Genomic DNA, 18,373 nt, shown 5'->3' on the forward strand with positions numbered 1-18,373 from the left:
TTATATGATTTAATGTCTCCATAGGAATATTTGCAAAATAGTGAATGTCCAGGATGTTGCTATAGTTCATCCAGAAACATATAAATATATGTGTATATTTAAAAACTGTTAATCTGTCTGTTGCTAGTCAGAGTTTTTAATCTTGGCAGAATTTATGAATTGAATTGGACCCAAATAAACTAGTCCCTGCAAGAAACTGTTATTAATACAGTTGTTAATTGCAATAATTCCACCCTGTGCTCATCGATTGAGTGTGGGAAATTGAATAACCTTGAGATATTGCATGCTCTCAGGTTTCATTTTGCTGTGTGTTTCAGTTAGTGAGACCCAGCAGACAAATGTTGGGTGTGTTTGACTGAGGTGGGCACTGGGACTTGTGGGGGCCTCTTCTCCTGGCTGTGCCCCCATCTATAGCTGAGCGAGTTATGAGGATCAGTGCCTCCCTCTGCCCCGGGGTCAGCATGACGCCCGGTGTCTTGTCACAGTGTTTCTACTACTAATCCTTGTTGGCATCTCGTCGACGTAGTTTTGAGCTCTAAAACTGCATTTTATCGTGCTGCCATCACTATCTTACACTCATTCTTTTTGCTTGTGTCATTCTCCATTCAGCTTGTTTATTTTACAGTATTCTTGTGTACTCATCTTGTATAAGCGACATCCACCTGCATTTTTGTTGATTTCTGATTCATGTCCTTTCCAAACATTTAATAGTTTTTATTTTAATTGTTCTTATTTGATAGCTTGAGCCCAGGCTCTGTGTTATTATTGTATAAGAAATTGGGGTGATGGATAATTTCTCAAATGCAGATTGTGCTTTAACGATAAACTCTAAATTTGCTTAACTTGGATAGTTACCAAGTCAGAACAGTCATTCGCCAAGTATTTCAGATTGATGAATGATTGGTCCCAGCACCAAAACTTCAAATCAGAGCTTAGAACTGAATTTTAAAAGTCTTTAAGATTATTCATGGATTTACATATATTGTATTATTTATACAATATATCATTTTTCTATATACTTATTAATAAATGGCTGGAAAGTCTTTGACCCTGACTGCATTTCTGTTAAATGTTTGTCTAGAGTATGGATTTGGTTTCATTTGTATTAGAATACAATAAACTGAGTGATTAACTTGAGAAAAATAACAGGAATAAATTAAAACCAGTTCTGGGTGCTCAACATTATCACATATTTCAAGAGCTGGCTTAATATCAGAAATAAAACCTTTGAATTGCTGTCAAGCATAAATTTTTATTTTGAAAAATAAAGTATTTCAGTTTAAATTGCTTTTTAAGGCCTTTTGTCAGACTATTTTGCTCCATCTCAAACCCTGGCGTTATATTTTTATGACAAAATTCAGATTCCTAAATTTAGGCTCCATGCAATCCTAGCATTAACAACTCTAAAGCATTTGCATCTTGGAGCCGGACAACCTGTCGTTGTTAGTGATGATGGCCTGTGACGTGTGCAATGAGACCGAATGCTAATCAATGCTTTGCCTTGGCTTTCTGCTCTGTGTTGTCTCGTGTTTGCGTCTTACCTCTGTGTCTGTGCTATTTGTTCCCTTCCCTGTTCTCTAATCCTGCCCTTCCCCACCTGCCCCTGTTCCTTCCATTGTCCTCACTGACCCATCAATCAACCAACAACGCCCCCCCTTCGTCGTGGTGCTCTGCCCTGCTCTGATTGGTGGCTTCGTTGCTTGGGTGGCTGTGTGTTATGATGGACCAGTTCACCCAAGTATGGCCTTCTTGCTGACAGGTATCATTTCTGTGAGAAGTGTTTCACAGAGATCCAGGGCGAGAATGTGACCCTGGGTGACGACCCTTCACAGCCCCAGACGTAAGTACAATTTTCTCATATTTTCCTCTTGCCTGTGATTAAAAGGGAAACCAGAGTGTGCCATTTTGACTTCAGTGTAGTTTTTCATATTAACTATGCCCACATGTAATTGTATGTGTGTGTGTAGACATTTATACTTGAAGATGGAAGGGTCTTAGCCATAAACACCCATAAACATTCTTCCTCCATTCAAGGCAAGGGTACTGCAGCCTCCCACTGTACTTCAGTGGTCTCTTGACCTTCATATATCTCTTCTGGTAAAGAAAATTGCTTGAGCCAAGCAAGTGGTACACACCTAAAATTCCAGTTGCTCAGGAGTCTAAGTTGGGAGAATCACTTGAGCTCACATGAGTTTGAGACCTGCCTGGATAACATAGCAAGACCCTATGTCAAAAAAAAGAAAAGCCAAACTTGGTCGCACACACCTATAATCCCAGCAACTCAGAAGGCTGAGGCAGGAGGATTGCAAATTTGAGGCTAGCCTCGAAAACTTTTCTCAAAAAATAAAAGGACGAGGGATAAAGCTCAGTGCTGAAGCACCCCTGGGACCAATCCTCAGTACAAAAAGAAGAAATTGGGGCTGAGGCTATATCTCAGTGGTAAAGTGCGTGCCTTGCATGTATAAGGCACTGGGTTCAATCCTCAGCACCATATAAAAATAAATAAAGATACTGTGTGTTCATCTACAACTAAACAAATTTTTGAAGAAGAAGAAGAAATTGATTTCACCTCATGATTGACAAGGTCCATTTTTGGAAATTGTAAGTTTCCAGTTATGCCTAAGAAATCAGATAGCCTTATATGCAGTAGCAAAAAGTGAGTTTTGAAGGTGTGCCTTGGACTTTATCTTCCACTTAAACCTCCATGTTTTTACATTACTGGGCTAATGCAGATTAGCAAGAGTCCATTGCTCTTCATCCCCATTTTCTGGCCCAAAATATAAACGTTTGTCCTTCCTTGTTAGTGGTTTGTTGCTTACTGGCTCCAACGTAGACAGGTATGAGTTTTCTAATTCATTCCTGTACAGAGTTTACGTTTTCCTCCCCAATGCTTTTGAGTAGTGGTAGAATAGCCAGAAATGGAAGAAAAGGGGAAGCCCACAAATGGATGATCAATTCATTTGTGCTTAAAATACCAAATAGCCTGCCAGTGCTTTGTAGTTCTCTCTCCTCTAGTCCTCCATGCTTCTGGCCATGTTGGAAGTCTGGCTGCAGAGTGGCTGTGCACCACAAGCTGGAAAGCTTCACTGCAGAGGCAACTTACAGTGATGCAGACTTGCCATTATTCACACACACAGCAAGCCCAACCACTCAAACCACATAGGTACCCAAACATCTACAATTCTGCTTATTGAATTCATTTTTACTTCCCTTGCTGTGTTAATTCTTTGGTCTAATTACATGATGAACAATTGGATTGTAGGGTGAGGGAGTACCAAGGTATTATTGCATGATATGGTGACTGTGGATAACAGTTACGTACTATACATTTAAAATAACTAAAAAGATTATTTTGGAAGTTTTCCACACAAAGAAATGATAAATGTGAACTAACATGTTTAACCTGATTTAAGCAGCATTTAGTGTGTTTGTGTGTGTGTGTGTGTATGTGTGTGTGTGTGTATATATACACATACATATGTCAGACATTTGCATGGTTGCCAGGGATAGTGGTGCACATCTGTAATCCTAGCCAGCTGGGAGACTGAGGCAGGAGAATCACAAGTTGGAAGACAGTCTCTCAAAATAAAATAAATAAAAAAGGGTTGGGGATGAAGCTCAGGGCTTGCCTAGAATGTGCAAGGCCCTTGGTTCAATCCCCTGTACCATGGTGCCCCATTAATATGTATGACTTCTGTGTTTTTGCCTTCAACTCTTTAAGTTTTTGTGTATCAGTTAAATAATAAAATAACCAGCAAGAATACAATAATTAGATCATATAATTCTTTGAATCAGAAGTAATCTACATATGCAGTCATCATAGTAGCAAGACAGTAGAAACCCAGATGCATACCTCACACAAACATTGACCTTGCTGTATTGAGGAAATGTCTCAGTTTAACTGTGGTTTTGCTGTCAGTCCAATTCAGTAGCCAATCACTATGCAAATTTGATTGAAAATTAATAGGTTTGAATCTTAACACAATTTTGTTGTCATATATTAACTAGTCTTAATTAAATCTTGTAGTAAAGCTGATAGTAGTTGGAAGGAAATAGTCCCTAAAAAGAAAATACATGGAGGGTAGGTGGTAGTGGAATATGTGGGGAAATAAAGGGCAGTACTTCTGTGGAAGTTTCATCCCTTCATTATGTCTGCTTAAGATTTCAGCTGTTTTCTGACCCTAGGGTGGACAGTGTCTGGGGTTGCTTGGGGAGTACTGGCTCCAGGCACATTCATTCTCTGGGAAGTGTGAATAAAGACACATCCAAGACCCAGAAACAGGTTCTGCCCTCGCTTGATCTCCTCGCTCCTGGGGACATAGCTAAGTTGGTAGAGTGCTTGCCTCTCATGTTTAAGGTCCTGGGTTCAATCCCCAGCACCACAAAAAAAAAAAAAAGATTTTAGCTCACTCACTAGTATTTGAACAGACCCAGTAGTTTATATTCCACAGAGAAATGTTTGTTGATTCACATTTTTTCTTTTTCTTTCTTTCAACAAGGACAATTTCCAAGGATCAGTTTGAAAAGAAGAAAAATGATACCTTAGACCCTGAACCGTGAGTATATAATCTTTTTTGTTTCTTTTTCTTTTTCTTTGTTTTTGTTTTTTCTAACTTTTAATTTTGATTTCAGATCTGGCAAGTTACTCCTTATGACTAGGTTGTGGGAGAAAACATTAAAGATACATTGCCCCAAATAGAATTTTTGTGTACAGTTATCTTTTAGAAATGAGTTCTTTTTCTTTTTCTTTTTTTTTTAACTCTTACAAAATAGATATGCCTCTGTCACATGTTCTCCAATTGTTGAATTTTAACTATGATAAGATCAGATGGATGTTTTGGTTCTGTTAGAGCTCTTTAATAATTTGGTCATTTTTGTCTTCAAGAAACCAAGCTGGCAGAGTAACACACACCTTTAATCCTAGATACTTCCAGAGGTTAAGACAGGAGGATTGCAAGTTCAAGGCCAGCCATAGCAACTTTTAGTTGAGGGCCTGTTTCAAAATTTAAATTGTTTAAAAAGGACTCGTAGTGTGGCTCAGTGGTAAAAGCACTCTGAATTCAATCTTCAGTATGGAGTGGCGGTGGGGTGGGGGGGTGAGCAAAGAAGAAAAAAGGATACATTGAGTGTGATTCTTTAGAGACCACAGGCAGAAAACTACTTAGTGAGGAAGTTTTCAGAAAGAAAACCTCTTAGAAACCACTTTCTAAAAATAACCTGTAATCCCACCTGTAATCCCAGTGACTCTGGAGGCTGAGATAGGAGGATCCCAAGCTCAGTATAGCCTCAGCAATTTAGCAAGGCCTTAAGCAAGGACTCTGTCTTAAAATCAAAAAATAAAAAGGGCTGAAGATGTAACTCAGTGTTAAACACCCCTGGGTTAAATCCCCAGTACCTAAAAATAAACAAATAAGTATAATGGGAAGCTGAGTGTCTGTCATTATCACTGTCTTTGATAATGAGAATGCTATATCTGCAAAATTTGCTTTATAATAGCTTTTAAAGAGACTTTGATATGTCCCAGGTACTCAGAGTTGAATGCCGAGGGGCACCCTAGGGCCTTAACGATACCCACTGTTTTCTGACCCTAGGGTGGACAGTGTCTGGGGTTGCTTGGGGAGTACTGGCTCCAGGCACATTCATTCTCTGGGAAGTGTGAATAAAGACACATCCAAGACCCAGAAACAGGTTCTGCCCTCGCTTGATCTCCTCACTCCTAGGAGCTCAGTTACTACGGTGAAAGAGACCTCCCACCCAGGCATTTGGAAATACAGGGCTAGAGATGTAATTCAATGACAGAGTGCCCCTGGGTTCAATCCTGTTATCACCAAATAAATAAATAAAACCCAGATTGGTAGCCATGGCGAAATGCTGGTACCTGTGGAGACTTCCCTTGAAGACCCTCGTATACTTTTCACGACAACTGGGTGGTTATTTCTTATTCTCCACCTCCTTTTCACATTATTACCTTCCCTGCAGAGTTTTTTAGTTCTTTACAATTTATATTCACTTTTCAATTTCAGATATATTCACATGCTAGGTGCCAGGCAGTGGACTGTGTGGATGAACAGAGGGGCTCCTCCTTTCAACTATTGATAGTCTAGCAGCAGAGAATCATAGTGCAGGCAGCAGGAGGCAGGAAGAGTGGTGTCAAAGGTGAGGGGCACTGGTCTGGCAGAGTGGCACCACCACAGTTAGGGTCTACTTCCTGGAAAAGGTGACAGTCATATGGAAGCAGGTGCTGGGGGGAGGGGCAGAACATTCTAGACACAAAGGAACCAAAGAACACAGGATGTCCAGTACAACTGCAGGTCTCCTGGAGTGGTTGGTTGGTGCCCTGGGAGTGAAGGCCTACCCTCATGGGATGCAGAGGCAAAGGTCCTTATAGAAGGGCCATTTACACTGTTTTTGACATTTAGACTTCATACCATATGGCTGGGGAGGTTTTGAAGAAAAATTTTGGTTTCTGGTGCAAAAAGATCACCTGGATCTGGGAGGTGAATTGACTGGAAAGGATTTTGATCTCTAGAAGGGGAACTCATTAAGAGACTTCACGTGCAACTCGGGCAACAAGTCAAGTCCTAAACTAAAGCAGGAACTGTTGCAGGTGGGAGAGACCACACTGTGGGGCTAAGGGCAGGGGCGCTGTCCAGGCAATCTATAGTAATAGGGGGATGAAATTCAACAGTGATGTCCTGAGGTCAAGAATACATGGCATATTTTCAATATTTCCTTTCCTGATGTGGGAGGGAGAGTTTAGAGTGGAGTGTCTATGGAGACCCAGTCATTGAGGGAATTACTGCTGTGCCTCCCCTTGCGCCTCAGCGTGGGACTGAACTCAGTTATGGAGATTGCAGATGCTGGCCACGGTGATGCTGCACTGAAGGAAAGCAGTGAAGGCCCAGAATGGCTGCCTTGTGGGGTGGGGTGGGAGCCTTCAGCATTGTCACAGTGCTGCCACTCTTGCACATAGCATTGTATTTGTGACCTTTTTCCCCCTAAGAAAATGGGGACAGAGAGGCAGGGTTAGGGTAGACCATGGCTGCAAGCTTACACAGCACACTCAGTGGCAGAATGAAGGATGGGGGCCTAACGTTCATGGGCAAGGGCGTGGGTCATATTCCAGAAGAGCCTGGAGATAGTTTGTGCTGCCCTAAGACCTCCCAGGGTGGCAGTAAGAGAGAGACCTGAAAAACCTGAAGGTTTGCCCTCCCAGCACCTTGTTGCAGAGGTCTCCTTAGGAGGCAGCTCCCGGAGATGATGGAGCCCAATTCTGATGGCAGTGGCTGCATAGAATATTGTGGGGAAGGAGGAATGTGTGGGCCAGCCTTCTTCCATGCCAGTGTGTGCTCAGAGGAAGCTTGTCCATTCACCAGACTGGATGCCTTCTACCTCCTGCGCCTCAGGCTCAGTGTGCTGCTCTTATATGTCTACTTTCCTGTTTATATCTGCACCCACCCCCATCAAAATAAATAAATAAATTTTATATATATATATATATATATATATATATTTTTTTTTTTTTTTTTAACTTATTTATTTGGTACCAGGGATTGAACCCAGGGGCACTTGACCACAAAGCCACATCCTAATTTGTATTATATTTAGAGACAGGGTCGCGCACTGAGTTGCTTAGGCTTTGAACTCATGTTCCTCCTGCATCAGCCTCCTGAGCCACTGGGATTACAGGTGTGCACCACTGCGCTCAGCTTGTATCCACAAAATTCTTAAGAGCAAGTGTTCATAACACTGAAAATATTGTTCTCTATTTCCTGTATAAGTTTAAATATTGTGAAATTACCTAGAAAAGGTGTCAATCTTGAAAATGTATATTAATGTCAGAATGTCTGGCCTATGAAATATGCCTTTATCATAGTAACTTTTAAAAGTAATATTTTATTTCTGGTTGCAAAGGGAGACTAGGAGAAAAGAGGAATTAAACACTGTACAAAGAAAGGGACACAATCTGTTTCTTTCTGTAGAAAATATCACATAGAATGTAAAATACAGCTGGATCAGTTGACAGATGCACCAATGTTGGGTGTTCAAAGTGACCTAGGGAGGGTGTGGGTACACACATAGGGTCATGCCGAAGACGACTGCTGTGTGGCTTGGTGTGACTATGTTGTTTCTTTGTCTCCCAGTTTCGTTGATTGCAAGGAGTGTGGCCGCAAGATGCATCAGATTTGTGTCCTGCACTATGACATCATTTGGCCTTCAGGGTGAGTATTTCCTGTGATCTGGGGAAGGGAGGGCAGTTCTGCATGGAGCTGGTGGGAATGCAGCTTAGTGACTGTTGTGTTCATTGTCATCAGCAAGAGTTCACTAAGGGAGATGGCAGTTGGTTCTAAACCTAAGTGTTTTCCTGCTTTAAGAGTTGTAGAATCAGAGCCTTCTGTCTCTTCTATCTTTTACAATCACAGGATTTAAAACACCAACAATGTTTTTGTTTTTTGTTGTTGTTGTTGTTTGTTTGTTTGTTTGTTTGTTTTTATGTGGTGCTGAGGATCGAACCCGGGTCTCACACATGTGAGGCGAGCACTCTACCGCTGAGCCACAACCCCAGCCCCCATCAGTGTATTTTGATGCTGCATTTCTTTGGTCCAGCAACAGGTACTGTGGAATGTGATCTGATGACACCATTATTTGTTTTGCAGCTTTGTGTGTGACAACTGCTTGAAGAAAACTGGCAGACCTCGGAAAGAAAACAAATTCAGCGCTAAGCGTAAGTTTATGGGAGACTTTTCTCCAGGGCTGTATGGAGTAGAGCTTATATGGATTCCCCTAGTCTTCTTTTGGTGCCTCTCAACACATTGGTTTTAGAGCTCAGTTGTCATTTGGCTTGATCCATACATGAATGCTAGCATTTATGACCAGTCTGGTTTTCAACAAAAGTTAAGGAAGCTTAGACAGTAAACTTTGTAAATTCTGAGAGATTTGTTGGCAGATCTTCCTCCAGAAGCTTAGAGCTATTCTGAGTCCTCGTTCCTAGGAAAGGGCTGCTGTGGGTCTGACCTGGAGTCTGCCTCATGAGGGACATATCTTGCTCAGCAGCAGTGTGAGAATTTGTGGGTTTCCTTCAAGGGCTTCAGCAGGTATGGGCAGTTGGCTCTTGAGTTCCTTTGCACTCACATCTCAACCTATCAGATGGTTCTCAACCACTAGGGGATGCCAAGTACAGGGTCTCAAGCTCTCACAGCCCATGTGAAGTGTAGAAGTTCATCAAAGAATAAAATAGGGGCTGGGGATGTGGCTCAAGCGGTAGCGCGCTCGCCTGGTATGCGTGCGGCCCGGGTTCGATCCTCAGCACCACATACACACAAAGATGTTGTGTCCGCCGAAAATTAAACAATAAAAATAAATAAAAATTAAAAAAAAAAAAAAGAATAAAATAGACCTTCAAGCCATTTATCCTCATTTTTATAACTTTATACATTTTTATTGTCCCATATTTTTTTTTCTTTATTTATTTAATGTGATGCTGAGGATCGAACCCAGGGCCTCATGCATGCAAGGCAAGTGTTCTACCACTGAGCTACAACCCCAGCTCTTGTTCCATGTTTTTTGTTTTTTTTTTTTTTCCCCTCAGTACCAGGGACTGAACCCAGGAGCACTGAGCCATATCCCCAGCCCTCCAACCATTTTTATTTTTTGAGACAGGGTCTCACTAGATTGCTTACAGCTTGCTAAATTGCTGAGGCTGTCTTTGAACCTGTACTCCTCCTGCCTCAGCCTCCCAAGCTGCTGGGATTGCGGTTGTGTGCCACCACCCCGAGCTTTTTAAATTTATATATAACTTACATACCCAAAAAGCACCATTATTGATAGGCTTATTTTAGAAAAAAAATGAAATAGTCTAAATTTTCCAGGTATTTCTTGTTCTTAGCAAGAAACCTTCTAAGATCCCAAATAGGTTTTACTTTTTACATTTCTCACTAATGCAGAAAATATTGAAAAGTCAGTAAAGAAGAAAGCTTTAAAATTTCATCATTCAGGGGCTTGGCTCAGTAGTAGAGTACACACACTTAGTATGCATGAGGCCCTGGCTTCAATCTGCAGTACTCATGGACAGGACAAAACAAAAAAATTCATCACCTGGGGCTGGGGTTGTGACTCAGCAGTACAGTGCTCCCCTAGCATGTGCAAGGCGCTGGGTTTGATCCTCAGCACCACATAAAAATAAATAAATAAAATAAAATAAAGGTGTTGTGTCCAACTACAACTAAAAAAAACTTTTAAAAAAATTCATCACCTATAAGTAATCACCATGAATGTTTCACTATCTGGTCCTATTCTGTCTATTATTGACCAGTTCCCCTGTGTTGACTGCGTTGACTGCTGTTTTACCTCTGGTTGTTCCTATCACGGTGGCCACATGAGGGGTGTCCCTGGTGTGGAGAGGGAAGGAGAGAAGCCACCCAGTACAGGCTTCCTCATGGAGATTGTAGGCTGGGACCAGAGTGGGTCCTGATCTGGTGCCCATCCTGCCTCCCTCTAAGTAATCAGAGCACTCATAAAACAATTTCTTGACCGACGCTTGACTAGTGGGCCCCAGAATATTGGTGTCCTGTTTAGACTGCAGTGAGCTAGGCTGTAATAGAGCTGGGAGGCTTAGTTACTGAACATACTTACACCATTCCTATCCGGAAGGTGTGCCGTGTTCCCGTTTGCTGTTAAGAATTCTTCAAGTATGATTCTGGGGCAGGAAGCAGCCTGTTGTTGACATCCATGGGAGACAAGTTTGAAGCTGGCCTTCCACACGACGCCAGAGCAGGGCTTGTCACACAAGCTGTAGCCTCCCAGCACCTGGGGTAGGAGACAAGGAGGGTGCAGCCTCGCTCCTTCTCAGGTCTGGCTCTCTCCATCCTCTCCTCACAGTCCTCGACAGATTCAGGCTGTGTCTATAATTCTTTGCCTTTTAGAAAAGAATGGAAACAAACAACTGGGAAGGTAAACACCCTAAGACTTCACAGTCTACTTTCCGTCATAAGCACACATATCCCAAATAAGATGTTAACCATGGAGAGCCTCAGGTGGTGCTGGGAGAAGTGGATCTGTGGTCTCAGCTGCTCTCTGATCCTTTTACCTGCTCCTTCTGGGCTTCTAGGACTGCAGACCACAAGATTGGGAAACCACTTAGAAGACCGAGTGAACAAGTTTTTGCGGCGCCAGAATCACCCTGAAGCTGGGGAGGTTTTTGTCAGAGTCGTGGCCAGCTCGGACAAGACTGTGGAGGTCAAACCTGGGATGAAGTCAAGGTTTGTGTCCTCACTTCCTAAACCCTGCTGAAGCAGTCCTCACATCTGCTTGGCCAGGCTTCCCTCCATGGAAGGGGTTTCCTGGTCCAGGAAGCAGGGTCGGGAAGAACTGGCTTACAGCCCTGAGGTGGTCAGGTCAGGGGGTTTCTCTGACCAGTCCCAGAGGTGGTTGGACCTTCACTCTCCTGACCAGGTTAGATCAGCAGCGCCTCGTAGACAAGGATGTCTTTAAACACCAGGTCTGGCTTTCTTTCTAGGTTTGTGGATTCTGGAGAAATGTCTGAGTCTTTTCCCTATCGAACCAAAGCACTCTTTGCTTTCGAGGAGATCGATGGAGTGGATGTGTGCTTTTTTGGAATGCACGTCCAGGAGTATGGCTCTGATTGTCCCCCGCCAAACACAAGGTAGCCTTCCATCTCCTTTCTAAAGAAGTGCATCGCTCGCATGTTGTATGCACACAGACCAAGCTCATGTTCCTTAGAGAGCATGTGTTCTTCAGTACTAGATTTAAATAAGCCACAGTTAACTAACCAAACCAGTTAGTTTTGTTTTCCTCTAAACTAGTGGGAATCAAAGGGTCTTGATGACCATGGCAGGTGTCTGGGTTGTGAGTGCACATGGGCCTTTGTCTACTGTCTTCTCCATCCTACCCGGACATGGGGGCACCTGGATGCACCTGTTCAAGTGAAGTTGGTACAGGTTTAGTCAAGAATGTAGGCGAGGGGCTGGGGATGTGGCTCAAGCGGTAAAGTAGCGCGCTCGCCTGGCATGCGTGCGGCCCGGGTTCGATCCTCAGCACCACATACCAAACAAAAATGTTGTGTCCGCTGAAAACTAAAAAATAAATATTTAAAAAAAAAAAAAGAATGTAGGTGAGGGCTGGGATGTGGCTCAAGCGGTAGCCGCTTGCCTGGCATGCATGTGGCCCGGGTTCAGTCCTCAGCACCACATACAAACAAAAGATGTTGTGTCCGCCAAGAACTGAAAAAATAAATATTGAAAAAAATTAAAAAAAAAAAAAAAATGTTGGTGAGAGGGACCTGCAAGTTGTCTCCCAAGTTTGCCTTAGTCCTTCCTTGGCTCTGCCTGGGTAGGGATGCCATCCTTTCTGTTGGCAGCAGAAAATGATAACTGTTTCCTTGGTTGGCAACAGGGTCTATGGTAGGGATTTTATCCCATTCTGTCAAAATAGCATCACCAGGAGTAGTGATGTGCACCTATAATCCCGTTGACTCTGGAGGATCTCAAAGTTAGAGGCCAGCATGGGCATTAAACTAGTCTCAATTTTTTTTTAAAAGAGTTAGGGTTATAGCTCAGTGGTAGGGTGTTTGGCACTGATGAATTCCCAGTACTGCAAAAACAAAACAAAACAAAGCCTTTATGAAAATGTTTTTGGATGCTGGTGTTTCTTTGCAATCTGAATTTAAAATGTACCCCTGCAGGCGTGTTTACATATCTTATTTGGACAGTATTCATTTCTTCCGGCCGCGATGCCTCCGGACAGCTGTTTACCACGAGATCCTTATTGGATACCTAGAATATGTGAAGAAATTGGGGTAAGGATTAAATTATTCAGAACCAATAAAAACTTTTTGTTTTTTCCTGCATGTTTATCTTGTGAAATAATGAGTTTTTTCCCCTAAATTTGTGTGTGTGTGTGTGTGTGTGTGTGTATGCTTATTTCTAATATCACAATTCAGAAGTCTTCCAAGCCTCCTTTAAAGTGCTTTTGGAAGCATGTATGTCTGACTTCGAGAGGAGACAATTCAAGCTCTTTGCCTGCTTTCGCTTGCTTTTCATTCTCTTTCCCCTTAATCGAGGCATGATTATATATCACAAAAATCTGCTTATTTCACGTTTACAAGTTAGTGGCTTTGGGTGACTTTACTGAATTTTGTAGCCACCATCATAAATCAGTTTTAGAATGTTTCCATCCCCTCCAAGAGATCCCTGTGCCCCTTTGCTGTTAATCCCTGTCCCACCTCTGCCCTAGGCAACCACTAATCTACTTCCTGTCTCTGTAAATTTGTGTTTTTTGGATATCGCATAGGAATGGTACTCTACAGTACAGTGTCCCTTATGTCTGACTTCTTTCTGCAGTACTTTGACTTTTACATTACAGATCTATCACATTCCTTCCCCAAACTTGAAAAGGTTAGAGCTATCTAGATGATCAAAATGTCTTAAACAGGGGCTGGGGTTGTGGCTCAGTGTAGAGTGCTTGCCCTAGCAAGTGTGAGGCACTGGGTTCAATCCTCAGCACCTTATAAAAATAACATAAATAAAATGTATCCATCTACAACTTTAAAAAATAATGTCTTAGAATGAATGTGATTTGACCGTAACCCCTTAGAAATACTCAACTGAGCTGCCTTTCCGGTGCGCTGAGGACATAAGCAGAAAGCACAGCACACACGTGATGTACTCCTTTGCTGTGCCTTGACTTGCTTCGAGGCTCTGTGATGAGGTGATCAGGGCCATGACTGGCCCTCTTCCTGTGAGCATCTCTGAGAGCAAAGTGTTTCAGGGCCACATCCAGGCTTGAATTCACAAGTGATAACCCACCACCCACCCCACCCTTAGCACATTGGTTTGTAACCTAGGTCTCTCACAGGTTCCACCATAAGCATTATGGTAATTTCTTTATTTTCTTTTTTCTTTGTAATTATTTCTTTCCTTGTTTTGGCTCCTGATCCTTAGCTATGACTCCTTGAAGGTAGGGCCTATTACATTGATGCTTGTGTCCTGCAGGTATGTAACAGGACACATCTGGGCCTGTCCCCCAAGTGAAGGAGATGACTACATCTTCCATTGCCACCCCCCTGATCAAAAAATCCCCAAACCAAAACGACTGCAGGAGTGGTATAAAAAGATGCTGGACAAGGCATTTGCAGAGCGGATCATTCATGACTATAAGGTAGATACCAATGGTTTTGTGCTTTTCATAGCTGATTGAAATTCATTTTTGTGTTTTCCTCTTGTGCTTATGTGCATTATAATTGTGTTCACATAAAAATATTAGAAAAATGGGGCCAGGAAACTAAAAATAAACAGAAGAAAAAATTTTAAAAAAGAAAATGGGAGGGGCTGGGGTTGTGGCTCAGTGATAGAGCGCTCGCCTACCATCCATGGGGCACTGGGTTCGATCCTCAGCATCACATAAATGTAAAATAAAGACATTGTGTCCGCCTAAAACTAAAAAATGAATACTTTAAAAAAAAAAAAAAAAAGGAAAATGGGGCCGGAGATATACTGCTGTGATAGAGCACTGGCCTAGCGTGTGCAAGGCCCTGGGTTTCATCCCCAGTACCACAAAAAAGTAAATTAAAATTAGAAAACAAAGTCAGATACAGTGACTCACACTTGTTGGAAACTAAGGCCAAAGGATCACAACCTTTAAAAGGATCACTAAGCCTTGGCAACTTAGTGAGACCCTGTCTCAAAATAAGATGGGCTGAGAATTTAGCTCAGTGGTAGCGAGTAGGGTTCAATCCCCAGCACCATAGACACATGTGAAAAGATTGAAAAGCAAAAACTTGGCAGTATAGAATGAAAATGCAGAGGTGTCTATAGTAGATCTCGGCAGTGCAGTCCGCTCCTATCAGTGGCTGGTGTGCCTGGTTCCCAAGGGCCTAAGGGCTGTCCTCTCACTGCTGTCCTTTGCTTTCTCCCAGGATATCTTCAAACAAGCAACCGAAGACAGGCTCACAAGTGCCAAGGAGTTGCCCTATTTTGAAGGAGATTTTTGGCCCAATGTGTTGGAAGAGAGCATTAAGGAACTAGAACAAGAAGAAGAAGAGAGGAAGAAAGAGGAGAGCACGGCAGCTAGCGAGACCCCCGAGGTGCAGGCCCTCCCCAAGACCCCAGCCCTAGCAGGCCCCAGGCATGCTAAGTAGCAGGCCAGGAAGCACACATTTGCAATTGTGTTATTTCTGTGATGGTGTCTTCGATTCATGGGCTCAGGATGTCACCACCTATGGGAGGGGATCTGCCCGGGGTCTTTACACAAAGGATGCTCCGGGAGCAGGGATGGAGCATGGGAGTTAGATCCAGAGAAGAGAAGGGAAGGTGTCCTGTTGGGGAGCTAGGAAGGCAGGCAGAGGAACAGAAGTTAATTAACCAGGAGAACCTTGTTCCTGCATTTTGTGGCAGCTCTTCCTTTGCCTTCCTGTGCTCAGCCTGTTCACTGATAATTATCCTTCTGTACCCAGCACTACGGCACAAACTAAGCAGGATTCCATCCCTGCCCCAGGGTGTGTTCTAGTAGGAGACACAGGAAGGGCCTGGGTAGCTGTGTGGCTCCTGCTGCAGTGGTGAGAGAGCTCTGAGAAGCAGTGAAAGTACAGGGGCTGGGGTAGGAGGTCTGGGGTGCTGTCACACAGGTGACATGGGAGCTCAGACCCCCACCACACAAGATGCAGAGGAAGAGCCTTCTAGACAGTGAAGGAAATGTACTGTGTTCAGTTGCATGGTTGCCTTGTGATAGGCCATGTGCAACTTGGTTATGCTGTTGGCCTGCCAGCCCTCAGTCTCTACAGAACAGAGAGTGTTGACCAGGAGACTCACAGGCTTTTGTCCTGGTGGTTCCCAACAAGAGCTCTAGAACTCTTGTCATTTTCTGACCTCCTGACACTAGACTGACAGAGGCTGGCCTTTCTCTGGAGCATGGCTGGTCCACATCAGGGTTTGGTGACTTAGTTCTTAGAAGTCCCTTCACCTTAGGGTGAAGTCTATACTTGAGCTGACCTTGGAAAGTCTGGCAGGTTTCAAAGTTCAGTGCAGGAGAAACCAGGTGATCTGGTTTGGGCCCAACTTTGGGAGGTTATGGTGCCTGGTTAGAATCAGAGCCCTGACTGCTGAGTTCCTGCAGGAGAGCCTTGTTGCCATAGGAGGTAGGCTCTGAGGAATATCGCAGGCCAAGCTTTATCCCAGCCAGGGAAGCATCTGGTTTGATGGCAGCAAAGTTGTTCAGAGCGTGGAGGTAGAGAGGGGCTTATCCCTGGGCCATCCCTGGCCATGTACCAGGGACGCACACATGGTTGGTTGGAGGGCAAGGTGCCACAGGTGCTGAAGCGTGGACTTGCTGTTCTCTTTATGTGGAGTTTAAACATGATGGCAAGGACTTGCCTTCCTCAGGGACATCCTGAGGATGTCCATAATTTTATTTATGACTAACACTTAGGGTGGAATGCTGCTTTACTTTCAAAATAAGTTCTGAAGCTGGGTGCAATGGTGCATACCTGAAATCCCAGGAACTTCTGAGGCTGAGATAGGAGGATCAAAGTTCAAAAATAGCCTTGCAGGTTTAAGGCCAGCCTTGGCAAATTAGTGAGGCCCTGAGGACTCTCCATCCCCTCCCACCTGTTAAAAAATGAAGGTTCTGGGCTGGGGATGAAGCTCAGTGATAGAGCATGTGGGCCTTAAATGGGACTTGGAGGAAATTCATGAGAGTTCCTGCTCCTTCCAGCATGGCTTTTTTCCTTCTTCACACCCTTCTGTTGAAGACTTACCTGCTTTGACTGTTCAGAGCCCTTTTGCAGGCACAAAAAAGACTGGGGAGTGCAAGCTGGGGTATAGCAATTTAGTGTCCAGTGGAACAGTGGGGAGCAGTGGGAAATGCTCCCTCCTCCTTTGTTAGATCTTGAACTAGCTTTCCCGGTCCACTTTCCCTTGAGAGGTGACGTGGCACTACAGGTGACATGCCCAGGCCTGGCTGAGTACAGGTTCTGCTCCTATCCTCACCACCTTTCTCTCTGAAGACTGGTTCTGCCCAGCATTCCCTCCTTAGGCTGGGTTTCCTGGAGCCCTATGGCCTGAGAATTGGGTGTTAGTACCAAGTGTGGGAGAGGAAGCTGGTCTGACAACTTTGCCTGTGGTTGCAGGGCAGTCAGGGTGACAGCAAGAATGCCAAGAAAAAGAACAACAAGAAGACGAACAAGAACAAAAGTAGCATTAGCCGCGCCAACAAGAAGAAGCCCAGCATGCCCAATGTGTCCAACGACCTGTCCCAGAAGCTCTATGCTACCATGGAGAAGCACAAAGAGGTAGCGGCACAGGGCTGGGGCTGTAGCTCAGGGGCAGAGCGCTTGCCTGGCATGTGTGAGGCACTGGATTCTATCCTTAGCACCACATAAAAATAAATAAAATAAAGGCATTCTGTCCATCTATAACTAAAAAAAAAAAAAAGAAAAGTGGCACAGGCTGTGGGTGTGGTATTGGTGATGCTCAGGGACCAGATGAAGCAGCAGCTCTGCCTCTAGCCAGGAGATGGAGAGGGCTCAAAGCCGGCTATCTCCAGGTACCCTGTGTAGGTCTACAGTGGAAGGGAGGAGGGCTACTCATAGAGAGCAGAATTGGCTAGTTGGTACTTGTCACCAATTCTGTTCCATCCCATGAAGCTAGGGCCCTTAAGCAGGCATTGGGCTCTGCTGCCTGCCTATTCTGCAGGTGGAGGGGAGGCTAATGCAGCTCCTCTCTGCAGGTCTTCTTTGTGATTCACCTGCATGCTGGGCCTGTCATCAACACCCTGCCCCCCATCGTGGACCCTGACCCCCTGCTCAGCTGCGACCTCATGGATGGACGTGATGCCTTCCTCACCTTGGCCAGAGACAAGCACTGGGAGTTCTCCTCCTTGCGCCGCTCCAAGTGGTCCACACTGTGCATGCTGGTGGAGCTGCACACCCAGGGCCAGGACCGCTTTGTCTATACCTGCAACGAGTGCAAACACCATGTGGAGACCCGCTGGCACTGTACTGTGTGTGAGGTAGGCCCCACCACTTCCTTCCCTTCTCCAGCAGCTAGCACAGAGTTCCAACTGAGCACACACAGGTCACTGTTGGTATCTTTGCCCAGCTGTGTTTCTGCTGACCCTTCCACACAAGGAGCCCGTCGGGACGCAAAGTCTTTGCTGTCTTCTTCCCTGTGTTTCACTGGCTCCTACTCTATGTCTAGTACAGCTGCAGTACCCCCAGGGCAGCCTATGGTTTTGGTTGGGCAGCCTTGGAAGGGGCAGTGGGGTACTTTGGTCCTATGGTAATTCAGATCTCTTTGCCTCCTTGTGACTCCAGCTCTAGTCTTGCTAAGAGATCAGGGATGTCCTCTGCCCTGCTGGCAGG

General features: G+C 44.3%; 1 protein-coding gene across 2 annotated transcripts in view; it reads left to right on the top strand.

The window, feature by feature from the left end:
- The window catches only part of LOC107146666 (CREB binding protein), a 133,605-nt gene that overhangs the window by 111,155 nt on the left and 4,077 nt on the right, over window positions 1-18,373 (top strand). For both annotated transcript variants that reach the window (XM_015490802.2, XM_048789245.1), the window contains 11 exons: window positions 1,760-1,840; window positions 4,500-4,556; window positions 8,145-8,222; window positions 8,658-8,725; window positions 11,108-11,258; window positions 11,516-11,662; window positions 12,701-12,814; window positions 14,010-14,175; window positions 14,933-15,100; window positions 17,141-17,302; window positions 17,740-18,021. In XM_015490802.2, coding sequence (XP_015346288.1) covers window positions 1,760-1,840; window positions 4,500-4,556; window positions 8,145-8,222; window positions 8,658-8,725; window positions 11,108-11,258; window positions 11,516-11,662; window positions 12,701-12,814; window positions 14,010-14,175; window positions 14,933-15,100; window positions 17,141-17,302; window positions 17,740-18,021 — 1,474 coding nt within the window. The remainder of the gene's footprint in view (window positions 1-1,759; window positions 1,841-4,499; window positions 4,557-8,144; window positions 8,223-8,657; window positions 8,726-11,107; window positions 11,259-11,515; window positions 11,663-12,700; window positions 12,815-14,009; window positions 14,176-14,932; window positions 15,101-17,140; window positions 17,303-17,739; window positions 18,022-18,373) is intronic.

The sequence above is a fragment of the Marmota marmota genome, unplaced genomic scaffold, assembly GCF_001458135.2.
Source record: "Marmota marmota marmota unplaced genomic scaffold, marMar, whole genome shotgun sequence".
NCBI lineage: Eukaryota > Metazoa > Chordata > Mammalia > Rodentia > Sciuridae > Marmota > Marmota marmota.